The sequence below is a fragment of the Phasianus colchicus genome, unplaced genomic scaffold (assembly GCF_987193195.1).
Source record: "Phasianus colchicus unplaced genomic scaffold, bPhaCol1.hap1.1 HAP1_SCAFFOLD_116, whole genome shotgun sequence".
Taxonomy (NCBI): Eukaryota; Metazoa; Chordata; class Aves; order Galliformes; family Phasianidae; genus Phasianus; species Phasianus colchicus.
The window spans coordinates 279-26,603 of NW_028325286.1; the positions used below are offsets into that span (position 1 = coordinate 279).

General features: G+C 41.2%; 1 protein-coding gene across 8 annotated transcripts; it reads left to right on the plus strand.

Annotated features, from left to right (window-relative positions):
* Window positions 1-1,596: 1,596 nt before the first annotated feature.
* Window positions 1,597-26,145, plus strand: LOC149911433 (uncharacterized). 8 transcript variants are annotated; one of them, XR_016463329.1, is made up of 5 exons: window positions 1,597-2,502; window positions 7,688-7,781; window positions 14,399-14,527; window positions 16,302-16,475; window positions 25,474-26,145. XR_016463329.1 is itself a non-coding variant. In XM_090133784.1 (3 exons), the coding sequence occupies exons 1-2, from the start codon at window positions 2,014-2,016 to the stop codon at window positions 7,748-7,750; spliced, it is 552 nt and encodes a 183-aa protein (XP_089989910.1). In that variant the 5' UTR covers window positions 1,597-2,013; the 3' UTR covers window positions 7,751-7,781; window positions 12,530-14,066. The 8 variants fall into 8 exon arrangements, 4 of the variants coding, with proteins under 4 accessions (XP_089989910.1, XP_089989909.1, XP_089989908.1 ...); XR_016463330.1 differs by lacking the exon at window positions 14,399-14,527; XR_016463331.1 differs by lacking the exons at window positions 1,597-2,502; window positions 25,474-26,145 and adding an exon at window positions 6,656-6,995 and having other exon boundaries at window positions 16,302-17,279.
* Window positions 26,146-26,325: the final 180 nt, after the last annotated feature.

Here is a 26,325-nt window from a genome sequence, read left to right on the forward strand (position 1 = left end):
GTACTACATGATTCCTTTCAGCTGTATGTTTTTTTTTAAATAAGAAAGTGTAGAGCTGCCAGTTCCCTTATCCATCCTTTCAAGCTCCAGGCTAAGTAAGAAGTGTTATTCCTCTCAACTGGAAGATGTATTCTGGGAAGAATGGTCTTCAAACTATTTGCGTTTCTTTAAGACATTCAGTTATGGGAAAATAAAACAAAGCAAAACAAAACAGCAAAAAAAACCACCAACAACCTCTATATTCTGAAAATGAAAAAAAACCCTTTTGACTTTCTCTTGACTGTCTGAAAAGTATAACACATCACATACAAATGTTTAAGGAACAAAGAGCTGTCACAGAAAAGGAGGGAGCTGCTCTTTTACCTATCAAACCTTCCACATCTTTGAGTGTCTGCCAACAACCAGAATGTGTGGAGGCACCTTCAGTAAACGGAGGGCAATGATGGCACTGCACTTACATTAATCCTTGATGAAATAGTACAGCGCTGATAGAAACTTCCCAACAGTCTGTGCTGATCTGAAATGCTCTGGCAACTCTTTGCAAAAGGCACTTCATGCTGAGTATTTTTATGTCATTGCTTGCTTGCTTGCTGGTATCACCTGTGCTGAGCTAGCTGGACAAACCCAGATTGGCAGCTCCTCAGATGTGTTACCGGCTAATTTCTCACTGATCATTAGAAACAGAAAGTTAATTCTGCTGGGAATTTAGCCAGCTTTCTTGCTGTGTATTCATCCTTGGCATAACTAATTCTGTCTTTAGACATGTTTTTGAAACACTCACACGTTTTACCAACAGATAAGTAGATAAGAGACCAAAATGCTGAATGGGAATGAAAAAAAAAAAAAAAGCCATGTCAAAACAACAACAACACCAAAAATAGAAGAATTAAAAGTGTTCCAAAAGGTTAAAGATGTGGACTGAAAAAGTCTCAGCCAAAAATATTTCTGAGGAATTTTTAAATTTATTTCTGTATTTCTTCTACTTGCCAAGAAAGCACGATCTTACTTCTCCAGCAAAATTGGTGTGCCCTTATCTTACTAGAGGAAGGGCCTCTCACCATGGCACAAAGCTGCTAGAGTTTCCCAGGACACAGGAACAAGATTTCCTCCACTTTTCCAGTCCTCCACTGTAGCATTTTGCAGTCAATGCTTTGGGGTTTTGGCAGAACTCACGGGTTACCCTAGTGTAGGATACTGGCTTCTATATTGCCAAGATACCTCATGGTAATTTTGGTCGCCCAGATTTCAGCTCTGTTGGGGATGAAAAAAGAGGCTGAATTTCCCACCGTCAGTCCCACAGATTCCTTCTCTCCCATTGGAAACGTCTGGGACATTACTGAGAAAAACACTGCAGTCTTTTGTTCAGGGGTTGGCAAAGGCAATGCTCCCCGCATTCCTTGCAGGGGGCTTTTTCCATGACTTTTTCACTGCTGTACACAAGTGCATACGGATACTTGGACACTCCGATGTAGGTCGCTCCAAAAGTAATGCCTGCTGTTGATTTCGATGGCAACTGCAGCTCTGCTGCCATCTGCTGGCACGACAACAAAACGTAATGGAGTATTTGTAGGAAGGTTCAGCCTCTGCTGCCGTACCACCAACAGTCACCTCTGATATCACGGGCATTCATCATTATCTGTCATCACAACACCTGAACGTACGGCCACTGACACAGATTGCTGACAAGGCCTACGATTAACCTGCAGCAATGAGGAAACCCATGAAGTCTACGTGGAAATGATAAAAGCTGACCAGGATAACTGCCAGCCAAGTTTCATGTTACAGATCGGTGTATCATTTCTGTATTTGGCAGGGTTGAGCAGTCGGCAGTTGGAAAACAAAGCACTGGATTTTGCAGTGTTAGTGAAAGAGTGAGATGTGAACAAATGAACCACTTGTCACGTACTGCCTTCTTCTGTAGCGACATTAAACTCTGCAGAAATACATTTTTCCTGTGTTTGCCTGTATTTGTGAGGAAGCGGGGCAGAAAGAGAGCAGCGTCGGGCAGAGGGGATGAAAGATGGAACCCTGCTTTCTCGGGCTCTCCTGCTTGCAGGAGGCCGCCACCGCAACTGCGAAGAACGTCTGCTTTATCCGAGACACCGTCCCAGAGCGTTATGTGGAGACTTCCCACACTGCGGCACGTCCTCCGGCATCACCGCGAAGTGCGGACGCCTCGACCGCCGAGGTTCGCCGCTTCGGAGCCGTTCCCGCCAGAAGCGCAGCGACGGCCCGCGAGGCGCGGCGCGGTTCCGGCCGCTTCCCTCACTCACGGCTCCCCGAGGCGACGGAGCGGCCGCGCGGCTCTCGGCCGGGCGGCTCTCGCGAGAGCGGCCGACGCGGCGGGGACGTCGCCGGGGCTCGCCTGGAAAAAGCCTCGGGGGCGGAGCGGAGGCGGCGGGGCGCGAGGATCGCCCGGGCCGCTTTAACGAGGAGAAGCCGCGAGCCGCTCGGACGCGGGACCGCGCGGCGAGGGCGGCCGTCGGCGCCGCCGGGCGAGCGGTGAGTGCGCGGCTCCCGTTGACGGCCCGGCGGCCGCAGCTCCGGAGGCGCCGAGTGGCCGCGGCCGCGCCCGGCGGAAGGCTGACGCCGCAGCTGCGGAGCCCCGGGTGCTGCTGGGCGCCGGCAGACCGGGCGGCTTGTGGAGATGGAAACTGCGGGTTGTGTCGGTGAAAGACACGCAGAGCCTCACCAAATTCAAGTGCGAGGTCTTGCACCTCTCTACTTTGCACTGGTGAGACCTTACCTGGAGTCCTGTGTCCAGATGTGGAGCCCTCGGTACAGGAGAGACGTAGACCCGTTGGATTGTATTGAGTGGAGGGCCATAAAAATTATCCAAGGGGTGAAGCACCTCTCCTATGAGGACAGGCTGAAAGAGCTGGGGCTGCTCGGCCTGGAGAAGAGAAGGCTCTGAGGTGATTGTGGCATTTCAGTATCTCAGTGGGAGCTACAGGAACAAAGGTGATAGACTCTGTATCAGGGTCTGTTGTGATAGGACCAGGGGAAATGGTTTCAAGCTTAAAAAGGATGGATTTAGGTTAGATATTAGGAAAAAGTTTTTTTACAGTAAGGGTGGTAAGGCAGTGGAACAGATTGCCCAGAGATGTGGTGGATGCTGTGTCCCTAGTGACTTTCAAGGCAGTGTGCTGGATTAAACCATGGGGAACCTGATGTAGATGTAAATGTCCCTGTTCATTGCAGAGGAGTTGGACTAGATGACTTCTAAAGGTCTGTTCCAACCCTAAGGATTCTATGGTAAAAGGCACTCTACACACTCTCTTGGCGTTGATTTCTGTCTCTTGGCACTTACTCTTCCTTTCCTCCTGTCACTAATACAAACATCTCATTTGCTTTTCTCTATTTTGTTTCCATGTAATCTTCTAGTGTCTTCCGATGCTTTTCTTGCACTCAGTTTCTTTGTTTCCTACACAAAGGAAACCCACCTGTGACCCCTCCCTCCCCCCACTCCTCTAACTTCTTTCCAGGCATTCCATTCCTAAACTTATTGGTATTCTGAACTCTCCTCTGATTTCATCATGGCAACAATCCATCCTTGACATCTCTCTAGAATTTCTCTCACTAAAGCCTTTGATGACTGCAGCTGAATCTCAGATCCACATCAGTATGCTTATCTTTTGCAAATTATCAGACACCTGCCTCACATTTAACCAGGCTTTTCTTACTGAATTCTTGCCCTTCCTCAGGGACTGTATCCTCTCTGAGCTTCTCTCATTATTCTCCAATTTTTTTTTTTTCCAGTTTCATTTTGGGGGGAGAGGGGTAGGAACCAGACAATTCTTTAACTTCCTATGGGTTTTGGATAAATTTTTTGTCTCTATCCACACTGTCTGTGGATAATTTTGTCAGAAAACTAAGTAATTTCCAAATTCTGAGACAGAGAAGCAGATTAAAACTTGGTTTTCTCTCTTTGGTGCTCTCTTCCAAACATTCAGCAATCCACTCTATTTAGCTGTGACTAGAGGTAAACTCATTTTCTCTAGGCCACCTGGCAGCTTTGTGTCCTGTTTGTTCAGTCCTTAGTCACTGAGGTTATGGCCTGTGACTAGAGTGCTGCAGCAGTGTGACAACCAGAATGACAAATAGCCACAGAGTTGAATTAGGTAGAAACAAGTCAGTTTTGAAACGAGTGTCACAGTACCTTGAAGAACACCTACATGAAGATTTACTGTCATTAAAAACTAAGTATTTGACTCGGTTGTTCAGCATTTGTGTGCGTGCTGCATGGCCTGAATTCAGTGCTCTGGAGGTTTGGGTCCTGTACTTTGCTACCCTAGTATCTCTGGTTCTGCTGGTACATCTCTTGTGCCTGGAGCTGGCTCTCCATCTAACTGAGGCTTCTTCTTTAACACTTAAAAAAACAGGCTCAAGGAAAAAAGGTTTTGGTGATGTGACATGAAAATAGACAGCACAAATACAGACCTGCAGTAACAGAAGATGTACGTGCTAGGTGTTGAATATAATTTGGAAACCAAGCCACAGATGAGAGGTCTTACTTGATTTGGTTTATTTTTGCTAATCAGAAAGTCAGTAGATGTAAACTACAGATGCAGCATAGGGATATTCAGTCAGGTGATGCAACATGTATCTAATTGTTTTTTCATAATTACAATGATTAATAGATATTAGCATGATAATGACTCTCTTCCTAGCTTAAAATGTTATCACTAAATTTGAAAATGGCACACTAATAAATAGGGCTTCTAAAAGAGGTGTGTTGGTAAAACCTTGTTTTATCTACTTGTTTTTCACTGTAATATCAATATATTGAAAACATTTGCACAGGGCCAAGTAATTGTGAGGGAATAAAACAGCATATGAGGTTATAATTACTATGTTAGGTAAAACAGAGCATTATCAGTCTTCATTGTTGTTTTTTTTTCCCTTCCAGTTACTTGATAGTCAGGAAACTTTTCACAGCTGAGCCATTGTGTTTTCTTCAGAAGTTAAAAGAAGATTGGCAGATTGATGTCCGTATTCAGCTGTACAGCCAAGTACTGGAAGAACTGCACTATTTCATCCTGCTCTTCTGTGAGTTTCTATTATTTACCACGTAAGAACAACTTCTTTGTAATGTCTCCCTTGTAGAAAAATGACATGTTTATCTTCAGTGCCAGCCCTTGATTTCCAGTGCATGTTCAAAATAGTTAATGGGTAAAGGAATGCTGGCTGGCTTTATGCTAAGAAAAAAAGCCTCCACAAGTTCACAGTTAGTAGAGTACACTTTTTTTTTTTTGGCCAGATGGTCTGCTGGTTTCTCAAGTCTTCTTATGTAACATGAGGGAACATTTTGTTGTTTGAATTGTTATAACTGCCTATTTTCTGTGCTCAAAGGAATAGATTCCCTTACATCTGGGGTATTTTTAACTGGATAATGTAACTCAGAGTGATAATATATAAAAACAGTCTTCTGTGTTGGTTGTTTGAAAGAAAGTTGTTTCTTCATTAGAAATACTAGAAATGTAATAATTTGATTTGGTAGTTAGTTTTTCATCTGAATATTAAGTTCCGAGTAGAAAAGAAAATAGCACTAAGTTTAATTGCATGCTTTGAACAAGGTTTAATAACCTATACAGTTTCTTCAATATCCCTCAGTAGTGTATGCTATTACTGTCCTTAGAACCCCTGATGTCCTTGTTTTAATGGTTCAAAGCATGTGAAAAATATTTGTCTGGAAGAATATAACAACTGGGATTTTTTACTTGTACATGATAACACACTAAATTCTATCACTTTTAATTAAATTGATTAATTATAATTTAATAATTTAACTATATATAAAAATATATAGCCATAATTCACTGCTGCAGATCTGAATACAAAGATTGCTGGGGCAATGCTTTCAGGGCCAAAACTTCAGCTGGACTGTTGTGTCTTTTGAAGGAATTATGCAGATCCTTCCTATTTGAGGGTCTAGCTTTTGGCTGTCATCTTATGAAGTCACTGCTTTCCATGGACTTCCTGGCATTTGCCTTAATCAAGAGTTGGTGAGGGATAAAAGCCCCTGGCTGATCTCATATCTGCACTTCTTGCATAACCATTGTAGTAAGTATCATCCTTAATCTAACATTGTGAAATAGTTTAATTTATAGTGATTAAAAAGGTGCAAAAATATGTCAACCTTCACATACCTTTGGAAGATCTAGAATCATATAATGGCTTAGATTGGAAAGGACCTTACAGGCCCCCCCAGCCCCAACCCCTGCCATGTGCAGGGCTGCCCCCCACCAGCTCAGCTGCCCAGGGCCCCATCCAGCCTGGCCTCGAGCGCCTCCAGGGATGGGGCACCACAGCTTCTCTGGGCAGCTGTGCCAGCGCCTCACCAACCCCTGGGTACAGCATTTCCTCCTAACATCTAACTTAAATTGCCCCCTTTTTAATTTAAAATCATTTCCCCCTGTCCTATTGCTAGCAGACTGTGTAAAAACTTGTAAGCTCCCTTCAAGTACTGGGAGGCTGCAATCAGGCCTGCCCAGAGCCTTCTCTTCTCCAAACTACACAAGCCCAGCTCCCTCAGCCTTTCTTCACAGGAAATGTTCTCCAGCCCTCTCATCGTCTCCAAGGCCACCTCTGGACCTGCTTCAGCAGCTCCACATCCTTACTGTACTGGGATGTAGTACTCCAGATGGGGCCTCACAAGGACAGAGTAGAGGGGAGCAATAGCTCAGGTTGGGTAAAACCCAGCATCCTGGCCAAGAAGCAAGGATGTGTAAGCAGTGTGCTTACATGTATTTCTGAAGCTGTAGTTTGATTTTTATGGTGTATATATGTATGGGAAGAATGGCCTGAACCTCTGATTGATCACCTGAGGCGAGCAATGAGTCAGCCCTGGGAGCACAGGTGAAGGCAACTCAGCTGTGCTGCTGGAAGGAGTGGAGCCTGGCTGCACCTCTCCTAGGCCCATTTAAGAGCTGACTACCAGTGGGGAAGGATCTTTTTCTGGAGATCCCTTCTTTGGGGTTTTACAGCAAGCCCAGGTAAGCGTAAGCATCCATTCTTTCTTTGGTGTATGTAATAATCTGCTTAGCCAAACTCTCTTGTATTAGCCAAACTCTCTTGTGTTTCGTAATTATAATGTCTGTGTATTCATTGATTGTACAGTATAACTAAGGTTTTCTAGCATGTGTTCACTGCAGTTGGGAATTATCTAGGGCAAACACGAAAACCTGGCAAACTGTAGCATTGTGGAGTAAAGAGAAATCCTGCAGGAGAACAACTTGCAAGCAGAGGCATCTAAGCAGAGAACTAATCACTTAATAATATATTTTTATCGTTTGTTTTCTTTAAAGCAAGAAGGCAAAATGGAAGTCAAGAAGTAAGAATGGACATCATGAAAACATCATTAAGAATTTCTGTTCTAAAAGTAAGCTAGAGAAGGAGTCTGTAAATACTTACAATTCCACATTTCTCTAATCATAAATTATTTTTCTTGAGTTCCTATATTCAAGTTTATTTAAATAAGAGGTTGGCATAATCTCTGTTTATGCTTGTGTGTGCATAGCAGTATATTTGGAGATGCTCAGGTAGTAGAAAATGGTCAGTAACTCAGTCACTCTGTTACAGCAAGAATTTAAAACATCCCTATAATATTATAGAGATAGCTAGTCAAAAATGGATTTTTTTGGTTCCCAGTCCTTGCCAATAAATTTCTCTGGTCTTGAGTCAACAGGTGGGTTGTTCATTACAAGATGAAGAAAATCCAGCAGAACTGTGTGGAGCACTGAGGGCATAGCAAAATAATGGATCGTCAGTACCAGATGGATGTATGTATTTCTTAAAATTCCCGTCTTTTTATATAGCAATATAGATGGCTCTACTTATCTTGTCCTTAGTACACTGTGCACTTTTAAGGCCATGCTGTTGGATAAGGTGATGAGAGCACTTGACCAGTATAGGGCAGTGCAGGAGCACAGGATTCAGTATTGTCTTGAGACTTTGGAGAGGAGAAATAAGATTCAGCTACAAACAGGCCCAGGACTGGGAAAGGGTCTTCCATCCCAGACAGATCCTGCTGATGAGCTGCTCAGCATAGAGTTGCCTCCTGCTCCTCAGTGAGGAAACATCAACAAGAGCAGAGCTGAAAGCCTCGTGATCAGGGACTTTGCCTGAAAGAGAGTTAAATGTGGCTCTAATTCTTAGTCTGAAAACCGCATCAACAATTTATTCAATTACTGTTTATAGTAGAAGTAGCTACAGAGGCTTACAATCCATACAGGCTCCAGGAATGCCTTCTATTTATGTGCAGTTTTTGTTTGTTTGTTTTCCCCTTGATCTCCAGATGGGTTCTTCATTTGTTCACATGAGAAAAAAATGAACAGAAGTAGAGAGGTGTGAATTGAGTGTGTGTATATACTTTTACATCTGTTCCTTGTGCTTCGCATGCTCTATAGGAATGTAGGTGACCTGGATGCAAACTCCATAAGGCTGTGGGGGAAACTTAAATATATCCCTACTCCCTGGGTGGCAATTAAGTATTTGTTATCTTACAGAAGGAGGCTGTGTATGAACTGAGATGCCTGTCAATTTCTAATGACATTTCTGTAAGTCTTGTGGTGAAAGTGGTGAAGACAGATGAAAGGCAAGTAGGTTGGTTTATTAAATGATCATTCTTCACACTGAATAGCAATTTGATGCACTTTGAATCCAAGTATTAGAGCCTCTTGTTGTTCTGTAACTTGATCACAGCACAGTAACTCCTAAGCTAATTTCTTAAAGGCTCATCTGTAGTCTCAGCTGATTATCCTCCGACAGTGAAATGTTTGGGATGGAAAACAGCAGCAAATGTAGATCACTGATTTATTTTATTGCAGTCATTATGTCTACCCTTGGAGGCCTTAGAAGCAAATTCTGTTTTCCATGTATTCAAGCTAGAGTAAACCTTTGCTCCAACAGTACTAAATGTAACTATCTGAAATGTTTTGTAGTGTATCAGTAGTTAAGAGTGAGCACCCTATTCAGAGTCACTGAAGTCCAAGACTTGCAGGTAGCTGTCAGAGCTGAAGACAAGTGGCTCTGTGGGCATGTTGCATAGCCACGGTCCCGCATGCATCCCTACTGGTGGACGGGCTGTCGAAGTGCCCTGTGGTTCCCTTCCAGCCTCTGCACTTTCCTTCTCAGGGAATCAGAGTAAGAGATCAAAGGCAGAGAGAAGGTGCACAGTGTTTTGCCCACCTGTATTTTCTGGAGAAGTGCCTTCAGATGTCTTGGCACAAGTTTTTCCCTAATGATTTCGTAGGGCTTTGCGCATGGCTGCAGACTAGCACTGTCTGAACACACAACATAAAGGTAATGTAGGTGCCCTGCTCACAAAGAAGCAAAATTGCTTCTGACAGATTCTTGGAGATACCAGGCAAAGTATTCACAGGTAGACCAGTAATCAGAGCAAGAAAAATTGTGCTCCCCCAGCTGGTGAAGGGGCTCTATGGCCACACAGCACTCCTTCCCAGGAAGCAGCCTAGTTCCAAGAGATACTCTCTTGTTGTGGTCTTATACTGACCAAAAATCATTCCACATCATAACATCACACTGTACTGGGAATTAAAGGGTTAGTACTGCGGCTCAGTGGCTTGTCAGCATTTCTGGTTTCCTGGTCTCAGAAGAAAAGAGTGAGCTACAACTCCCAGAAGACTTCATTGTTCCATTTCCATTCGAACAAAAAGATAAAACTGGCGGAGTCTCAAGACTGCCTCTCTTTGCTCTCTGTGCTCCTGGCTGCCTCTCCTATAGCATTAGAGTAAGCAATGCAGTTTTGTAAACTCTCTCCTGTTTTATTTGAGTTATTAACTCCAAATCCCATTGTATTCTATTATCTCACATTGTGCCACTATATTTTGTAAATTAAGATTTTCCCTTAGTTCACTGCTGCTGGTTTTCTTGCCTCTTCCCCCACCCTTTTGTCTTCCCAGTCCATAGATCCCTTAGCTCCCTATCACCAAACCTGGCCAAGCTACGACAACTTCCTTCAGTGACTGGCCCTTACATGAGCCCAGGCTAACAGAAGGGGACTTATTTTCTGGAGAACATTTTTGTCCTTTTGTTTTTCTTCTAAGACTGTGCAAGCTTTGGGTAGCAGTGTCATGGTAGGGAAAGGAGAACGTGTGGACTTAGCAACAGGTAGGACATACTGCCACCTGCAGAGCCTGAGTTGACTTCAGACAGAGCACAGAGGGCACCTGAAGAATGGGGGATAGGGCATAATGGATATACGTCATCTTACTAGAGGATCATTAGATGAGGTAACTGGAGGTAAAAGGTAAAGGAGTTTACACTAGACAGCAGGGATTTATCTGAGCATCAGCTTAGTAAGGGCTGTGCAGAATATCTCATCGTGCCAACCTAGCTTCTCTCCATCTCACTTTTGAGCACTGCACAGACTTTTTGACGTGCTGTACTTTCTGACGTGGTGGGACTCAATAGTCAGGAACCAGAGGAGATAGACCATACCCTCTCAGCCCACCTGGAGGGTTTGGTTTGGAAATGTCTTGGGCTGAAGCAAGGGAACAAGTCAGGAAATAATTTTAGCTGCTGTATCTTCAGTTAGTGAGCAGGTGTAGCTTGTGAGCTCTCAGGGCCAAATCAGAGAGTATTCAGGAAAAGCAGCATTACCTTTAGAGTGAGGGTGGAACCACTGATGTGATGAAGTTCTGAAGTGTGGTCTAAACTACTTAAGTAAACTCCCGATTGAATGAATATAGCTTCACATGAAAAATGAAGCTGTGTAAATGCTTACAACACGACAGTCTTGAAAAATACAGCTCTCTAGGTGTTAGATTCTTATATCCGATTAGGGAAAGAAGTTGTGTGATTCCTAATGATTTCATCTGGGAGCACCCAAAGGTACAAGAAGAGTAATTTCAGAGAATTTCAATTGGAATCACAGATTCTGGAAGGGCACCTTTGGAGATGTTCTAGTCCACTGCTTGCTCAGGCAGGGTGTTGCTCGCAGACGTGTCCAGTTGGGCTTGAGCATCTCCAGAAATTCCATCACCTCTCTGGGCAATCTGTTCCGGTGTTTGACTTCTCCTGGAGTAAAACTATTGCTTTTTTGTTTTGTTTTTCCTATTTATACAGACTTTCACAGGTGTTCACTTTGTGTTCATCACTTGTTATCCTGTCACTGGACAGAATCTGGCTCCCTCTTCATCATTCCTTCCTATCAAGAATTTATATCATCAACAAGATCCCCCTACGCCTCTTCTTTTCCAGGCTGAACAGTCTCAGTTCTTTCAGCTTCTCTTCATGTCACATTATCCTCTTCCTTTGTTATTTTTGTGCCCCTTCACTGCACCTGCTGCAGTAGCTTCCTGTCTCACACCAGGAAGCCCAGAGCTCCAGATGTATCGCACCAGAACTGAGTTCAGGAGAGGGAATTCCTCTGCTGACCTGCTGTCAATGCCTTGCCTAACGTGACTCTGGAGGTCGCTGACCTCCTCTGCTGTGAAGGCACAGTGTTGGCTTGTGGTCAGCTTTTTGTCCTGCAGAACCCAGATTCCTTTCTGTAGTTCTTCTCCTCATCCTGTCGTTATGTACTGGGGAGTCATTCCTTGACAGACACAGGACTGCATTTCTTCTTGTTGAATATCACATGATTCTTTTCAGCCTAATACTGCAGCCAATCCAGCTCCCTTTGAATGGCAGCACACTCAACTAGTGCCTCAGCAGCAATGTTGTACCATCTACAAACTTGATGAGAGTGCACTTTGTCCAGACGTTCAGGTCATTAATGAAGATAGACAATGTTGGCCCTGATGTTGTCTTCTGGCATACTTGTTGTGGTTTCAAGATTTCTGCTATTGGTATTCCACATCATAACATCAGGTAATGCACGGGGAGTTAAAGAGTTAAGGCTTCAGTTCCATGGACTGTTGATAGTTCCAGGTACATTTCAGAGAAGAGAAAGAATGAACTGTATCTCCCAGAATACTTCACTGTTCCATTTCCATTTTCTGTTTAAAGGGAAAGAGAAAACTGGGAGTCATGAGACTTCTTTTTCTGCTTGGCTCTGCAGTGTATGCTCCCTAGCTGTCTCACCTTTAACATTAGAGTAAGGCCTGTCTCTTGATTATTTAATGTATTAGCTACAATTCCAATCGTATTGTGTTCTATTGCATTCTCTCACATTGTGCTCTAATACTTAGTGAATTAATTTTCTCCCTTAGCTCGTTGCTGCTGTTTTGTTTTTAGACCCATCACAGGGTCCCCCTGTGCCATTTAGTCAAGGAACCAGGTTGAACCAGGCCAGAACTGTGACAGTGCTGTATCTCAATAACTGGGTAAAAGGCACGAGGTGCACTGAGTAGGACTTCTGCTCCACCATACGTTTTTGTTGAGTTTGTAATATAGAGCTGGTTGTATGGAAGTGGAGCTTAATTGTAACTTTCCTAAAATCAGAATGCTGTACTGTTGTAATTCCAAAGATGTTCACTATATGTTTCCCATTTACGAGTATTTATAGCTGACCTACTGTTACTGAATCCTCGCTAATTTTGTATTTACTTTTATTCTTTGAGAGATATAATTGTTAGGTGAGAAGATGAAAAATTCATTGTACTCTGCAGAGAAGAAAGATAGTTTTCTTTGTATGAATGGCAGAGCAGCCCCATAGCAAGATTTGTAGGGTGAGTTAATACCTTTTTCTGGAGTAACTGAAAAACTATAGAGAAGACATGAAAGCTGCTTGCAGTTCTGAAATGGGGGATGTATGGAGAATAATTAGTATTGACCTCCAAAGGTAAATCTAGACTGAGAACAGTTGTAATAACTGCAACTGCACAATGTTGCTCAGTTAAGGAAAAATTAAATGTAATGCAGTGGAGAAAAGGAGAAAGAAATGAAGAGTTTAGTGTTCAGATCACATACACTGAGCCAAAAATTTGCATATATCACATGTGAGATGCCTCTGCTAAGTGAAAAAGCATCATTGATTTTTACCCCTACAGACTAAAGCACCATGGATTTCTACCAAACGCTGTGAGTATGCTTGCTTCATCACATTTTTTCCACTCTCTGTCAAGACTAGTGGGGTAAGAATCCTCCACAAGGGAAACACTGGGGCAAAAGTACTAAGAGAATCTGCTGGGAAAAGGTGAAAAGGAGTTGGGGGGTGTTGTCTGTAAGAGTGGATGTGATGATGCCCCAAATTGCAGGTGTATTTAGGATGTTGGCAGCAGTATTTTCTTTGTGTAACTCTGCTTCATGGTATGAGTGGTGAGAGGCAGTCAGAAAGCTCACCTGGCTGTCTGCTCAACAGGGATCACACTGAACCTCTATTTCAGTAGCGAAAAAATGGTGAATATATGATGTCTGACTGTCTGCTAGCAGTCAGTTTGGGTATGCAGTTTTTGTGGGAAGAATGGTGGAACTGAGCAGACAGCTGGCCTTCTATTTGTCCCTGAAAAGCAGCTTATGCTACCATGGCTTGGAATCACAGAATATGGAATCATAGACTGGCCTGGGTTGGAAGGGGCCTCAAGGATCATGAAGCTCCAACCCTCATGCCACGGGCAGGGCCACCCTCCTCCAAATTTAGTACTAGACCAGGCTGCCCAGGGCCCCATCCAACCTGGCCTTGAACACCTCCAGGGATGGGGCATCCACAACCTGGAAGATCTTCCTGGAAGATCTGGGCATTCTCTTAGGGACTACCTGAGTTCAGTAACTCCTCTGCTGTCCATAGAAGTACATGGAAATTGTGAGTAAATGATACTACAGCACATCAACCAATATTAATACTGCTGCTAATGCTGATGGAGGTAAATGAATAGATGTAAGAAAAAATGGGAAGTTAGAAGACACAAAGTTGTCCTGAAACATTTGCTGAGAGTTTTACTCACGTAAGTGTTTCCATGTGTTAAAGTGGGACTGTTCATGTACATGAATACATCTTTGAAGGATTCACTCTTTAGCAACGTCATCTTTTTCACTTTAGAAGATTTTAATGTGACTGTTGTACTTTCTTGAAAAGACGAACAGGTATTTTACTGTAGTATTCTTTTCTTCTACATCTTTTTAGTTGTTTTACATAAACTGCTTTACATATGTGATTTTTTGAGACCTTTTATGCTTCTCTTACTGTATGATTGTCAATTTCTATATTTGATTCAAATTAATGACTTTTTAATTTGTAATACATTCTGTTGGTTATATTGCAGTGTGTCACAAATATGTCTCATGCTCAATTTCCCCTCATTCCCTTTGATCACTCTGTACGGCTGATTTCTCAATACTGGTGTGCTGTCTTTCATGGTTTTTGTCTTTTCCTTTTGCAGAAATTGCTGACCTTCACACAATCACCTTTCATCCATACTCTGTTCTCATCAAAGTTAGTATAACCACAAGCTTTAGGCTTCTTTTTAGCTTTACTCTTTCTCATTTATCATAGATGAGCTGCATTTAAGCTACAGCCAAGAGTACCTCCTTGCAGGTCCACGCACTGGAGATAACCGAGGTCCTTGCTGTGAAGAAAGGGGAATAGAGATGCAAGGGAATGATGGAGCTGAAAAGAAGTACAGTAAGAGACTTTGGCAAACTTTTTTTCACAGGACAATGATTCATCAGTTTGCTCTCTTCTATTTATGAATCATCTGGAAGTGGGCTTTGCCACAGTGTATGCTCGATCTGTGAGTTGCTTTTGAGTTAATTACTATGACTGTCAGCCTTTCTGTTAATTTGTAATGTGTAATAATCCAAATCACCTGTGTGATATCTTTTCCTTGGTTCAGAGATTCATTAATCCCACAAATGGCTTTCACTATAAATGTGAGTACATTGGTATAACTTTCTGTTCACAAATCTATGTTCAGAGAATAGAAGTAGTCCTATCTTAATTTTTTTTCTGCTTACAAACTGCCATAGAGTGTGCTTTCAAATTTACATGAAAAGAACATGAACAATGTGTTGAAGGAGAATTTACAGACATACAGATATCATTGTGCAATATTTGCCCACGTTTAAAGTGTTTGTATAAGTATCAAACATGAGGAAGAATCAGAAACTCATTAACAGAATTTCATGTACATTTAATGTAAACACTATCTACTAAAGTCTCCAATTAGGAAAGCATAACATGGTTAATATATGTGACTCACCTGAATCCCAGTGTTAAACGTGCTGTGATTAAGTAATGGATGGCTTTTGGGAAATGAATTGATGGTCTCAGGCTTGTTCCTGCTGGACAATTATCACTGTCATACAAATGAAATTGTTATCCAATTGCTTTACGAGCTAAGGAGAAGGATAATGAACAGAATAGATAAAGCAGCAGAACTATTCCTTGTCCTTAAAACATTTAAGTGGCATTTAATCATCTGGATGATATGGTAGTAACTTATATTGCCACTGGCCTCGCTGAAATCTTTGTGGCAAAAAATATAACTTCCAAGGTCTCTAAATCTTTCTTATCAGTGACATCTCAGATGTAAATGTTCACGCAGGTTCCTACATCAGGTTGCTTTTTACTGTCAGAATTTTACACAGAAAGTTTTCTAGGAGCTTTACTACTTACTGGGGAATGAGTCCTCACGTGGAAGGAACCCAACCCTTGAAAACCAAAATGTTGGTTAAAATAAAGCAAAATAACAATATGCAGTAATGCAACATTAATTAAATAACTTTTCTTGGGGAAAAAGTTCATAAGGTACTTTTCATCAGCTCACAAATGTTCGAGAGGAGTCCATTCTGTTAAAAAGAGCTCAGATGCTTCCAGTACTTAAAGCTGAAGATACATATTATGAAGTATGAAATGTCAGGATATGCCTTAAGATACCATCTACTCCATCAGTGCCTAGAAAGACAGGATCAACCACAGAGGTATATCATTCTTTACCACTGTCTAACTTGTTATTGAAACTCTCAGATGACGTAGATCCTGTACTGTTGGTTCAACAAACATCTCATTGTTTAATTAGCTCTGTTTATTCTTCCTCATGTCTGCTAGGATTCTTCTGTACTTCAGTTTAAGCCATGTTTTGTCTTACTGTCAATGGATTTATGTAATCCATACGTAATATGTATGCATGATGCCATGGGCTTCTCCTGCCCTATTCCCTACAAGGCTTTCTCCTCTCTATCGTGTAAGCCAGTTGTGAAGATTCTCTTTAAATCCTAATGATTAATATTTTTCTTTTTCATCTTTATTATTTTGTCGGTCTTCAAGGAATTGAGAAAATGACAACATGGCATAGAACTAGTGGCTTAAAGTCTCTTCTAACAGCTGTCACTAAACCAGCCATCTGTACAGTATCTGTAAGGATTCCTAAATATTCGTTTTTCTCTGTTTTTTTTAGAAAAGATGATGGCTGTACCACGAGACACGAAGGACCCGAGAAAAGATGAAACAAAGGTCACTCATCTCTGGGCCCTGCAAACAGTGCAAGGCAAAAAACTCTTACCATCCCGAAGGCCTGTCGTTGTGCACACCGATGAATCATCCAGTGTGGAACCCTGCAGATACCAGTAAGGTGTGCCAATTAACAGAGTAATGATGTAGATTGCTCTTAATCATAACAGGCCATTAATTTTCTGGTAACTCATAATACAAATAAGACAGTAGCTATCCAAGCATCCCATTCACCTCAATTTCATAGAGTAGCTATTGTTGCTAAGAATCGTATCGCCCCTGTGGGTTTTGGATCAGCTGTATCCTTGAGAAGTCTCCTAAAGTCTCTCTGCTCTGAAGCAGACACTCATGCAAAGAATAGGAGTGCTGGAGATGGAATACCACACGTGCTTCAGAGTTTACACACTGCATAGTGCTACAGGCAAAGAGGCATAAAGGAGGAAATAGGCAGAGCAAATGTGGAAGTTTCATGTGAGATTATCTTCTCCTCTTTTACCAGACCACCACTAGATTAATTCTGATGTCTTTTGCTGGCAGGTTTACAAATTATCTCATTAGTTCCTGTGAGTGTACATTTTTCCACTCAGTGAACAAATAAGCAAAGACAAAAGCAAAACCAAAAATCACAGCAGGCTGGAATTCCTACACTAAGTACAGGTCAGGCAACACAGCTATATGATGAAAGGAATTCACACAACAGAACTGATCCAAACCAAACCAAAAACATCTTGGTGAAGGCTTTTAGTTAGAGGTATCTGGTTCAGCTTGTTATTGAAGTAATATATTGATCAGCATTATTGTCACATTTTCCTGGACCCCATAGGCATTCTGCATTGCCACTAATTGCTACTGAAATATTTCCTATTTTTCTGTAATTTTCTATGTTTCTCTAATTTTCTTTCAGAATTATGTTCCTACTAAAAAATCCAGCTTTATACAAGCACTGTTGTTAAGTACTATATATTAAAAATATAGGTACATAATATATTTAAAATTTAAAACAAAGGGTATAATTATACCCTTTTTCAAAGTGATAAAATTAACCCTTTTCATTTATAGGAATATTTGAATACTGTCTATTTATTGACTACTTACAAATCATCTTATTTCTAGATGAGCAAAACTATTTTTGGAGTGTGATGTTGCATGTGTCCTTTTTAAAAGCTAGAAACTATACAGTGCTTCATAACGTCTTACAGGTCTTACAATCCATGCTTGCAGTATTTAGTTTTGAGGCATATGGCTTTTAAAGCTCATCTCCTTAATACCATTTGTGTGCCAAGTTTACAGCTTGGCTTCCAGACTGGGATTCTCTTCTTTGTTCTAACAACTATGAATGCCTAAAGCCCTAGCAAAGTGTCTGAAGAATTTGTTTCCTATAGCTGCTCATATGGAAATAACAGTCAGCTGCTCATATGGAAATTAGTGAGCTACTTTGACACTTGTGAAATACACGGATCACTTCTTAGAGCTTAAACATGGATTTTTTTTTTTTTTTTGAGGAATTGAACTTGAATAAGATAAAGTGGGATAAAGATTAAAAAAGACTGTGGACAGCTTAGAAAGTAGGTGGAAGGGAAATTTTCAGGACTCTACTAACAGTGCACAAATCACATAGGAATGACAGAGAACAGAGGCTCATGGAACAGAGGCTGAATAAATTACAGAAAATATCAGATATTGTATGATATCTGATTATTGTAAGATAAGATGCCTATAGGTGGAAATTCCACACCTAAGTAGGTAAGCAGAGCATGAAAGCCATGCAACTGCCTGCCTTTCTTTATCCAGGTGATGCCAGTGACTATGGAGAGCAAGTGACCATGAGATGCTACTACCTCTCAGTAATCTGATTGGAAAGGGGCTTCAGGAAGTCTCTGTCCCACCGTAGGACAAGCTTTGGGGTCAGACCAAGTTGCTCAGGGCTTTGTTCATTTGAGTATCTAAAGCCATCATAGCCATATTATTTGCATAGTGATGCCAACACATGTCAGGGCAACCTGCTCCACTTTTCCAGGATAATTAAGAGGCCTTACCATGAGCAGCTCCCTTCACTAGGTGCATTCCATCAAGTTCCTTGGGCACACGTCCTATTCACATGCATCCTAACCTGATTGTCCTCTGCTCAGGATAGGTCTTTATTTGGCTTCTGACCTTCCCTCTTTTCTCAAGGGTCAGGAATTCCTAAAGACCAGTCTTACCAGGAAAGACTGAGGTAAGAAAGGCACTGAATACCTCATTCTTTTCAGTGTTCTGCAAAGGGTTCCTTCTTCATTCAGCATTGAGCCCTTATTTTCCCTAGTTTTCATATTCCTGCCTGTGTACCTGTAGAAGTCTTTCCAGTTGCCTTTTATGTCACTCACCAGATTCACCTCCAGATGGACTTTGGTTGGAATAATGACTCTATGTTTGTCCTGGGTCATCTGTTGCTGCTCATATTTGAGTTTAGTCAGGATATCTACACTTGATCTTTTGATCACCTGTGTCAGGATCATCAGTGCACTCCAGAAATCTGGATTGTTTCTGACTGTGCTGGACTGCGTTGTCTCTTTTGCATTTATTAGAGTGTGCAAACAAGAGGTTTCTTCCAGTTATCTAATAGGCTCTAATTATGTGAGCTATCCCACTGCATTCTGATGAAGTCATAGCCCTTTCCCTGCATACAGGCCTCCATTTCATGCTTTTGTTCCCATGACGTGGGCATTAGTGTAGAGCACTTCAGCGAGTCACAGAGATGTGCTGGTTTTCCAGAAAGAGTGTGAAAGCCTTCCCCACGTGCTGAGGAGACCTTTTCAGGAGACTGAGGCAAAACAGAAAACAGATGAATAATGTCAGATATTTGTAACTTCACTAGACCACTTTTGATTCAGAAAAGTTATATTACTAGGATGTACTTGTTATGTATTCAGATAACATTACCTCTGCTCCTTAGAGCACGTTGTCCTGCAGGCAAAAAACAGCTCATGACTTAATTATAGAATCAGAGAATTGTTTGAGTTGGAAGAAACCTGCAGAGGTCATCTTGTCCAACACCCCTGCAATGATCTGGTGCTCAGTGCCCCATCCAGCCTGACTTTGAGTGTCTGCAGGGATGGGGCAGCCACCTCCTCTCTGGGCAGCATGTTCCAGTGACTCACTACTATTATTGTAAAATTCTTTTTCCTTATGTGCAATCTACATCTCTCCTTTTAGTTTAAAACTCCCCCTGTCCTATCACAGCAGGTACTGCTAAGGAGTCTGTCCTCTTCTTTCTTATAGTCCTTGTTTAGATACTGATAAGAATGGCAGTAAGTGCCATTATCAGTTTTGTCACGCTAATTATTCACCTACATAATTTAAGACGACCTGAAATGAAAGATGAGTCAGACTGAGCATTACAAATCTTTCTGTGTTCCCTACCTGTCTCGTGTTAGCACTTTTACTCAGTGGAGCAGTGTGGAAATCAACCAAGAAAAGAATATTTTCTTTCTTTCCAGTATCTACAACTAAAAGATCAATTTGTTTTGCTCATATATATATATATATATATACATATTCTTGGGATATCTGTTCCCAAATTAGATGATGGTTATTTGATGGATATCTTTGATTTTTATTTGGGTTGTTTCTTTTTTTCCCCCCTGAAAGCATCAGTTGGTGAGCTCTTCTCTGTGAATTTTCCCTTCTTGTAGCAAGCTGGGGAGAATTTTCTTGCCCTTCTCAAAACTCACTGGCCCTGAAGTGTGATACCTGTGGGCTGGAGTATCATCTGGTCTACTTGGGTTAGCATGCATTCTACTTTGCTGAGCATAAATGTTAGCATCTTTGATAAAGCAAGAAGGCGCCTGCCTGGAGGCAAGTACTGATACAAATAGGGAAAAACCTCACTCTTACAAAACTTTTGACAGCACTGATAACCTGAAAATGGCTTTCATTGATGTTCATGGAGAATGAAAAAATCAAGTACAGTTCTTGTTCATAACACCCAAACATTCCTGAGTCTTTTCCTCTAGGAGCAATGAAATTGGTTTAGCTTATTCACATCAGCAGAAAGTTTCATTAGGTAAGTTTAATAATTTTTAATAATGTCATGGCATAATATTATTAAACTGTATCTCACGTATTAGAGTCTTTCAGTCAAAATAAAATACAATAAACTATTTCTTTTGTAAGTCTAATGACTAGTAACAAGGTTACTGATTACCTTTCCTACACAAAGGGAGACTTGTCTCTGTGAAGAACTGATTGTCTTCAGATGCTTGTTGGCAGCAGGCAACGTAGGGTGTTCAGGTATTCAGCAAGTATTCTTGTCCAAAAAAGCCTCATGGCCTTGCTATGTTCTGCCTTCAGAATGAATCTGTACCTGTTCTGCAAAGTGGAAGGCTGCACGGAGTTCTCAAACAACTTCACACGTGCAATTTGTCAAGGACAAAAGCCACCAATCCCTAAGAAGCTGATAAAGGAGTGGGAAGTTCATTCTATGGCTTTGTCTCTGTCTGAATTGCACCTGTTCTGTTTATATCCAAAACTGTGCTGAATCTTACAGATATTGCTGTCTTATACAGGGTATGAGGACTCTGGGGAGCCAGATTGGCTATGTTATGATCGCACAGATGGAAAAAATACTGCCAATTTATTTAAATAAGAGGCATAATTCATTACATCTTTATTCTAGGAAACCAAACTTTGTGTGATAGTAAGTTTTCAAAAGCACTGAAATTGTATTTCAGCTATTTTTTTATGTCACCAGTTGTGTAGACTTCCTATTTATTGTTTCTTTTGATACTATTGGGAAGGAACCAGTCTTTATCTCTTGGTTGTCCTGAACTTTGAGCTGCAGGGAGCCAGGGCAGTACCTTCTTAATTTGTATATACACATTCCAGTCCATGGGTGAATGCTCTGTAACAGAACAATTACTAAAGGGAACAGAAGTGATTTCTGTCACACAGAATACAGTCTGACATTGCTGACTTAGTGTCTTTCAGAAGTGTTGTCTACAGAGTCTTTCTTGACCAGTGACTAGGATCCCTGCCTCTTGTAATTGTATCCTTGCTTCTTATATGCCAATACTGTGGGGATTTGGAGATGCAGAAATGTTATTTAGTCATGCACCACCAGACTAAACTCAAGTCACCATAAAGTGACCCAGCCCAGATCCATAGGGTGGTATCAAAATTTGTCATTTAATAGCAGGTGTTTGGACGTGGTAGGAGTAATAAGGGTATCTGACAGTCTGTGCAGTTTTGGTAGGGTTTCCTTTTCCAGAGAGACTTCTTCTATCTTTTTGTATCTTCTCTGGGAATGAGCTCTGCATAAGCCTCAATGGAGTTAGTCTGGTTCCAAAGGGGAAATAGAAAAATGTTGCCTTTTATCCATAGTCTAGCTCTTAATACATGTAAGAGTACAGGAAGAATTTCTAAGTATTTGAAGAATCCACGAAGGAAAAGGAAGCAATCCAAATTTATCTGCTGTCAGAATATCAGCAACTAACAGAAAGTCTCTATGCCATCATTTTCCTACCTCTGAGTCTCTAACCTATAGAGAAGAGTAGTGATACAGCTTGAAACATCACCTGAGGAACAAGGTCTAACTGGAGATTAAACTGAGGATGTTATCAAGATGAAACTGAGCAATAGATGGGGCCCTGCACAGCCTGAGCTGGGGGGGCAGCCCTGCCCACGGCAGGGGTTGGGGCTGGGTGGGCTTTGAGGTCTCCTGCAACCCAAACCATTCAGTGATTCTGTAATTCCAGCTCACATCTCTACTATTCAGGGATTTCCAGTAGTGGAAGTGTAACAGCAGAACTTCCTCTGTCTATTCTGTGATTATAAGCTCTTGTCACATGTGCCCAGGGTTTCCAGGCTCCCTCTCCTGCAACCATGGGACTGGGAGACTGGATTTGGCAGAGCATGCAGCAAAATTCCTGTCTGTATGCCAGCAGCGATGGGAACAAGGGATGTAGCTGTTATAGCTGCATAAGGTAAACCAAGAAAAAAACAACAACAAAGCTATTTCTGTGCCAGATGAATGTCACGTTTATTTTTTACTGCTTTATGACTTATGATCCCCCTACAGTATAAAATAAATATCCCTGTGGACCTGAATCAACCTTGCCCTTGTTTTAATATAGGGGTTTGTATTTATGTTTGTGAGTATAATAACTTGTCCTCGACTGAAGGAGCTCTGTGATTTTTCTTGCTCTTTGTTAAATTTATTTTTGAGAGGTACACTTGCTGCTAGTTTGATACTTACATTTTCTTTTAGCATTGTGCTGAATTCAACCTGATAGCAGTGAGAGCCCTAGGCAGAAAATACCAATTTTATGATTGTATGGCAGGTTTATTACGCCTGAGTAAAATTTCCTAATTTGCTATTGCTAGTGTCATACACTGCTTCAACTGAGCAAAAGTACTTTAGATGTTCATTGTGCATTCTTATTAATAAGACTTTCTTGCCTCTGAGCCCTTGCAAATCCAAAGTTGGTCAGTAGGAGATAAAAGGAAATATCAGAAAGGGATATTCTTAGGCAAGTTCTACAAGATTATAGGAATTTTTCTCACTAGGAAAACAGACCATACATTTGGCAAATTACTAGGTTTTTTTTCCCCTATGTTCAAAAGTTTTTATGAAAAATAGTCAAAATAAGCCTGAAGACAAACAGCAAGAAGAGTACTCTTCTTTTCCAGTGGAGATAGTTCAGCTTTTGATTTTCAAATACTGTTAGCCATGAGAAAGCTATGGAAAAAACAGAATCTGATGACTACGTGCAGTGATTAATGTAATTGCCTGCAGAACTAGGCCCCAGATATGTCTCCTATTTTCATCTTGTGGGCACTGTTCGTTTAGGAAAGCTATCAGATGTGTGGGTTTCTCCTCCAGGTGTCTATTAGAACCACAAAATTATATAGGATGTAAAGGACCTCTGGAGGTCATTTAATGTCCTGTTCAAAATCAGGTACAGGCTAGATCTGGGTGCTGAAGGCTTAACCAGTCAAGCTGTGAGTATCTTCAAGGATGGAGGTCTCACAACCTTTATGAAAGAACCTGTTCTAGATTTTGACTACAATTTTTGTTACAAGATTTTTTTTCTAACATCCAATCATAATTCCTCTTCTTGCAAGCAGTGTCTCTTGTCCTTTGTCTTTTCCTCTATGAATCTTCAAGAAGTGATGAGTCTTGTTCTGCTAGCCTCCCACTAGCCAGTTGAAGATATGGTCTGTCCCCCTTCCACATCCCAACACTGAACAAACACAGTTCTGTCAACCTCTCCCACATGTTCTGTAGACAATGGCATAAAAAATAAAAGAAAGGGATTTGGGAAATATGTGGTAGAAGGGAGAAAGGTCATTGATGGGCTACCCAATATTAGATCAGAAATATCCTTAACATATATTAACTTGTATCCTTGACACTAAAAATGTTAATATGTGTTGAGTGCAGGTTTCATTTTTCATTTGTTAAAAGTCTGTAGGAAAGAGAAGGGCTCTTCAGCCACAGCGCAGCCCAATGGAATACAGATTTTCATGTCTCCTGGTATGTGTTCATATCTTCCAGGTTCCCACAGTCACAGTGCTTTATGTATCAGTGTTGCACTGCAAGCAGATAGCTATTTTGATCTTCAGGCACAAATTGGAATATTTTTACCCTACATATTTTAAAATATTCCAAACAAATGATATTTCTGAGTTATTCTCCCCAGAGACATCAGTCTACATATTTAAAATCTAACCTCTTTTTTTTTTTTTTTTTCCATTTCTCAATCTTCTGGATTCCTTTTCCCTCTATTTCATTAGAGACTACAATCTTTTCTAGTTGAATAGAACTTGCAGCACACTATTGACTCTTTCATCAAGTTATGGAAGAAGTCAACTGGGCAGTCCTTCTTGTACTCAACAAGATCATCCCTCTGCACTGTGCTGGTCTATCGTGACATCCTGCCAGCATTGCTCCTCTCTGCTTATAGCCCTTCACTGAGTCATTACTGCTCTAACCTGCCATTCCATGCAAAACAAACTGCAGTACATTTCACTCTTCAAATAAACTATTAACCTGTATTCTTAGAGAGGGAAACTTTTTGAGCTGTGTCCTACAATATAGATTGAGAATATCAGTAGAAATGAGCTCAAAGAAGTGTGAGGAAATATTACCAAGAAGTTAGGAATTAATGTTAAAGCATTACATGTCCTCTCCAGATTGATGCAGCTATATCCCACTTAAAATGTCAGTGCATATGCAGACACCATCTTCAAAGAACTTCTACTATATGCATACACGTATATATAAAACTATGTTAATAAGATCAGCCATTTCTGTCTTTGCTCTGAATACTTTTGAGAAAGTGTAGGTGGTTTTCTGTAGTATGATGAATACCTTTTCAGATTAAGAGACTGTAAAAAGAGAACATTGACCTAAGAAGGGCCATCAAATGATATCCAGACAAAACAGTGAATGACTGCATTTCTTTGTGCATGGTTACTTCTTTTCCCTGTTTTTCAAGATACCTTGCTGTTTGTTTAAAAATCCCACTAGAAGAGTTTTTCTGTTGAACAGACAGGAACAGCCATACTGGATTGGACAGAAGATGCCTTAGGGTTAAGTCTTTATTGTCTTTTGAGGTAAGCCTTAAAGCAGCCTTACAGCCAGTGTGCTATGCCACATGGACTCACTCACGCTCAGCCACAGGCACATCAATCACACATCAGTCTTTCAGGGACATGCAGGCAAACTCCGAGCATGCCTCTGGGTCCTGCTCTGCTCACTCATTTAGAACAGGCTTTGGGATCTAAAGATGTGTAAAGCAGTTGGTATCCCATCTGTTATGCAGTTGGGGGTTAGATGCTTCAAAGGAGGATTCCTGGCTATACTAATGGTGAAGAATTTTGAAATCAATTAGAATCATAGAATCATTGAATTATTTAGGTTGAAGGAGACCTTTGGATGCCATCTAATCCAATCTGTTGCTCAGAGAGGGTCTGGTTATATCAGTTTGCTCAGGGAGGTTTCTAATTGAGTGCAACAACTCCAAGGCTGGAGATCCCAAAAGCTGTCTGAACACGTTCCAGTGTTTGACTATCCTTATAATGAAAATATTTTCCTTATATCTAATTGGAATTTCCTGTGTTCCAAACTCTGCCCACAGCCTTTTTTTCCCCCTGCTGTTCTGCACATCTATTAAGAATTTTGCTCAGCCTGGCTCCACCTGCTCTGAGTCTTCTGTTCAGGTACCAACTTGGTTGTTCCTCCTAATCTAGTGTTGTCTGCAGACTTGCTGAGAATGCATATTGTCCTGCCATTGGGGTTAATAATGAGGACATTAAACAGTATGAACTTCAGTGTCAGCCCCTGAAGGGTGCTGTAGTTTCTGGCTGCCAGTTGGACTTTGCACCGCTGATCACAACATTTTGCTATGTTGTTTTCGCAGGGACTGAACTGAGACTGACCAGCCTTTAAGTGACCTGGATCCTTACGCCTGCAATTCCTGAAGCTGGATGAAGACCTGCTGAAATGTTCTTGCCCTGAGGCTCCTGTGGTTAACAGTTACTGTATTCTTTATAGGTAAGAACTTACAAACCTCATAGATAGTGTATCTAGACTTCCATTAAATAAAAAATGCTGCAGATTTCTTGGCTCTAAGAGTAAACTGGGTTAGCAAATTCATGGGTCTGAAACTGTTCCTGTCGATTGTTGTTCCTGAATATGAGCCAGTACCAATTTTTAGATGTTCTACTTCTCACTGACACATCTTTATTAGGTTCCTTCAGAATCCCTTGCAGTCTTCTCTGATCTTGCCAAATGAAATAATTTTCAACCATCTGCAAAATTAATTGACTGACTCACTGTTCACATTTTTTTTCTCAGTGATTGTACTCATACAAAACACATGGGGTTCTATCAGACGTTGGTCCTATCATGTTCCCTGAGATGTTTTAAAAGACTATTTTTATTTAAATTTTACAAGATTAACTTATACTGAAATAAAACTCTATGATCT

Coding starts and splice junctions, on each gene's coding strand:
- LOC149911433 (XM_090133781.1), top strand. CDS start 2,014: ATGAAAGATGGAACCCTGCTTTCTCGGGCTCTCCTGCTTGCAGGAGGC. Junction 2,503..4,961: donor TCGGCGCCGCCGGGCGAGCG/GTGAGTGCGCGG, acceptor TGTTTTCTTCAG/AAGTTAAAAGAAGATTGGCA. Junction 5,050..5,260: donor CTATTTCATCCTGCTCTTCT/GTGAGTTTCTAT, acceptor TTTTTTGGCCAG/ATGGTCTGCTGGTTTCTCAA.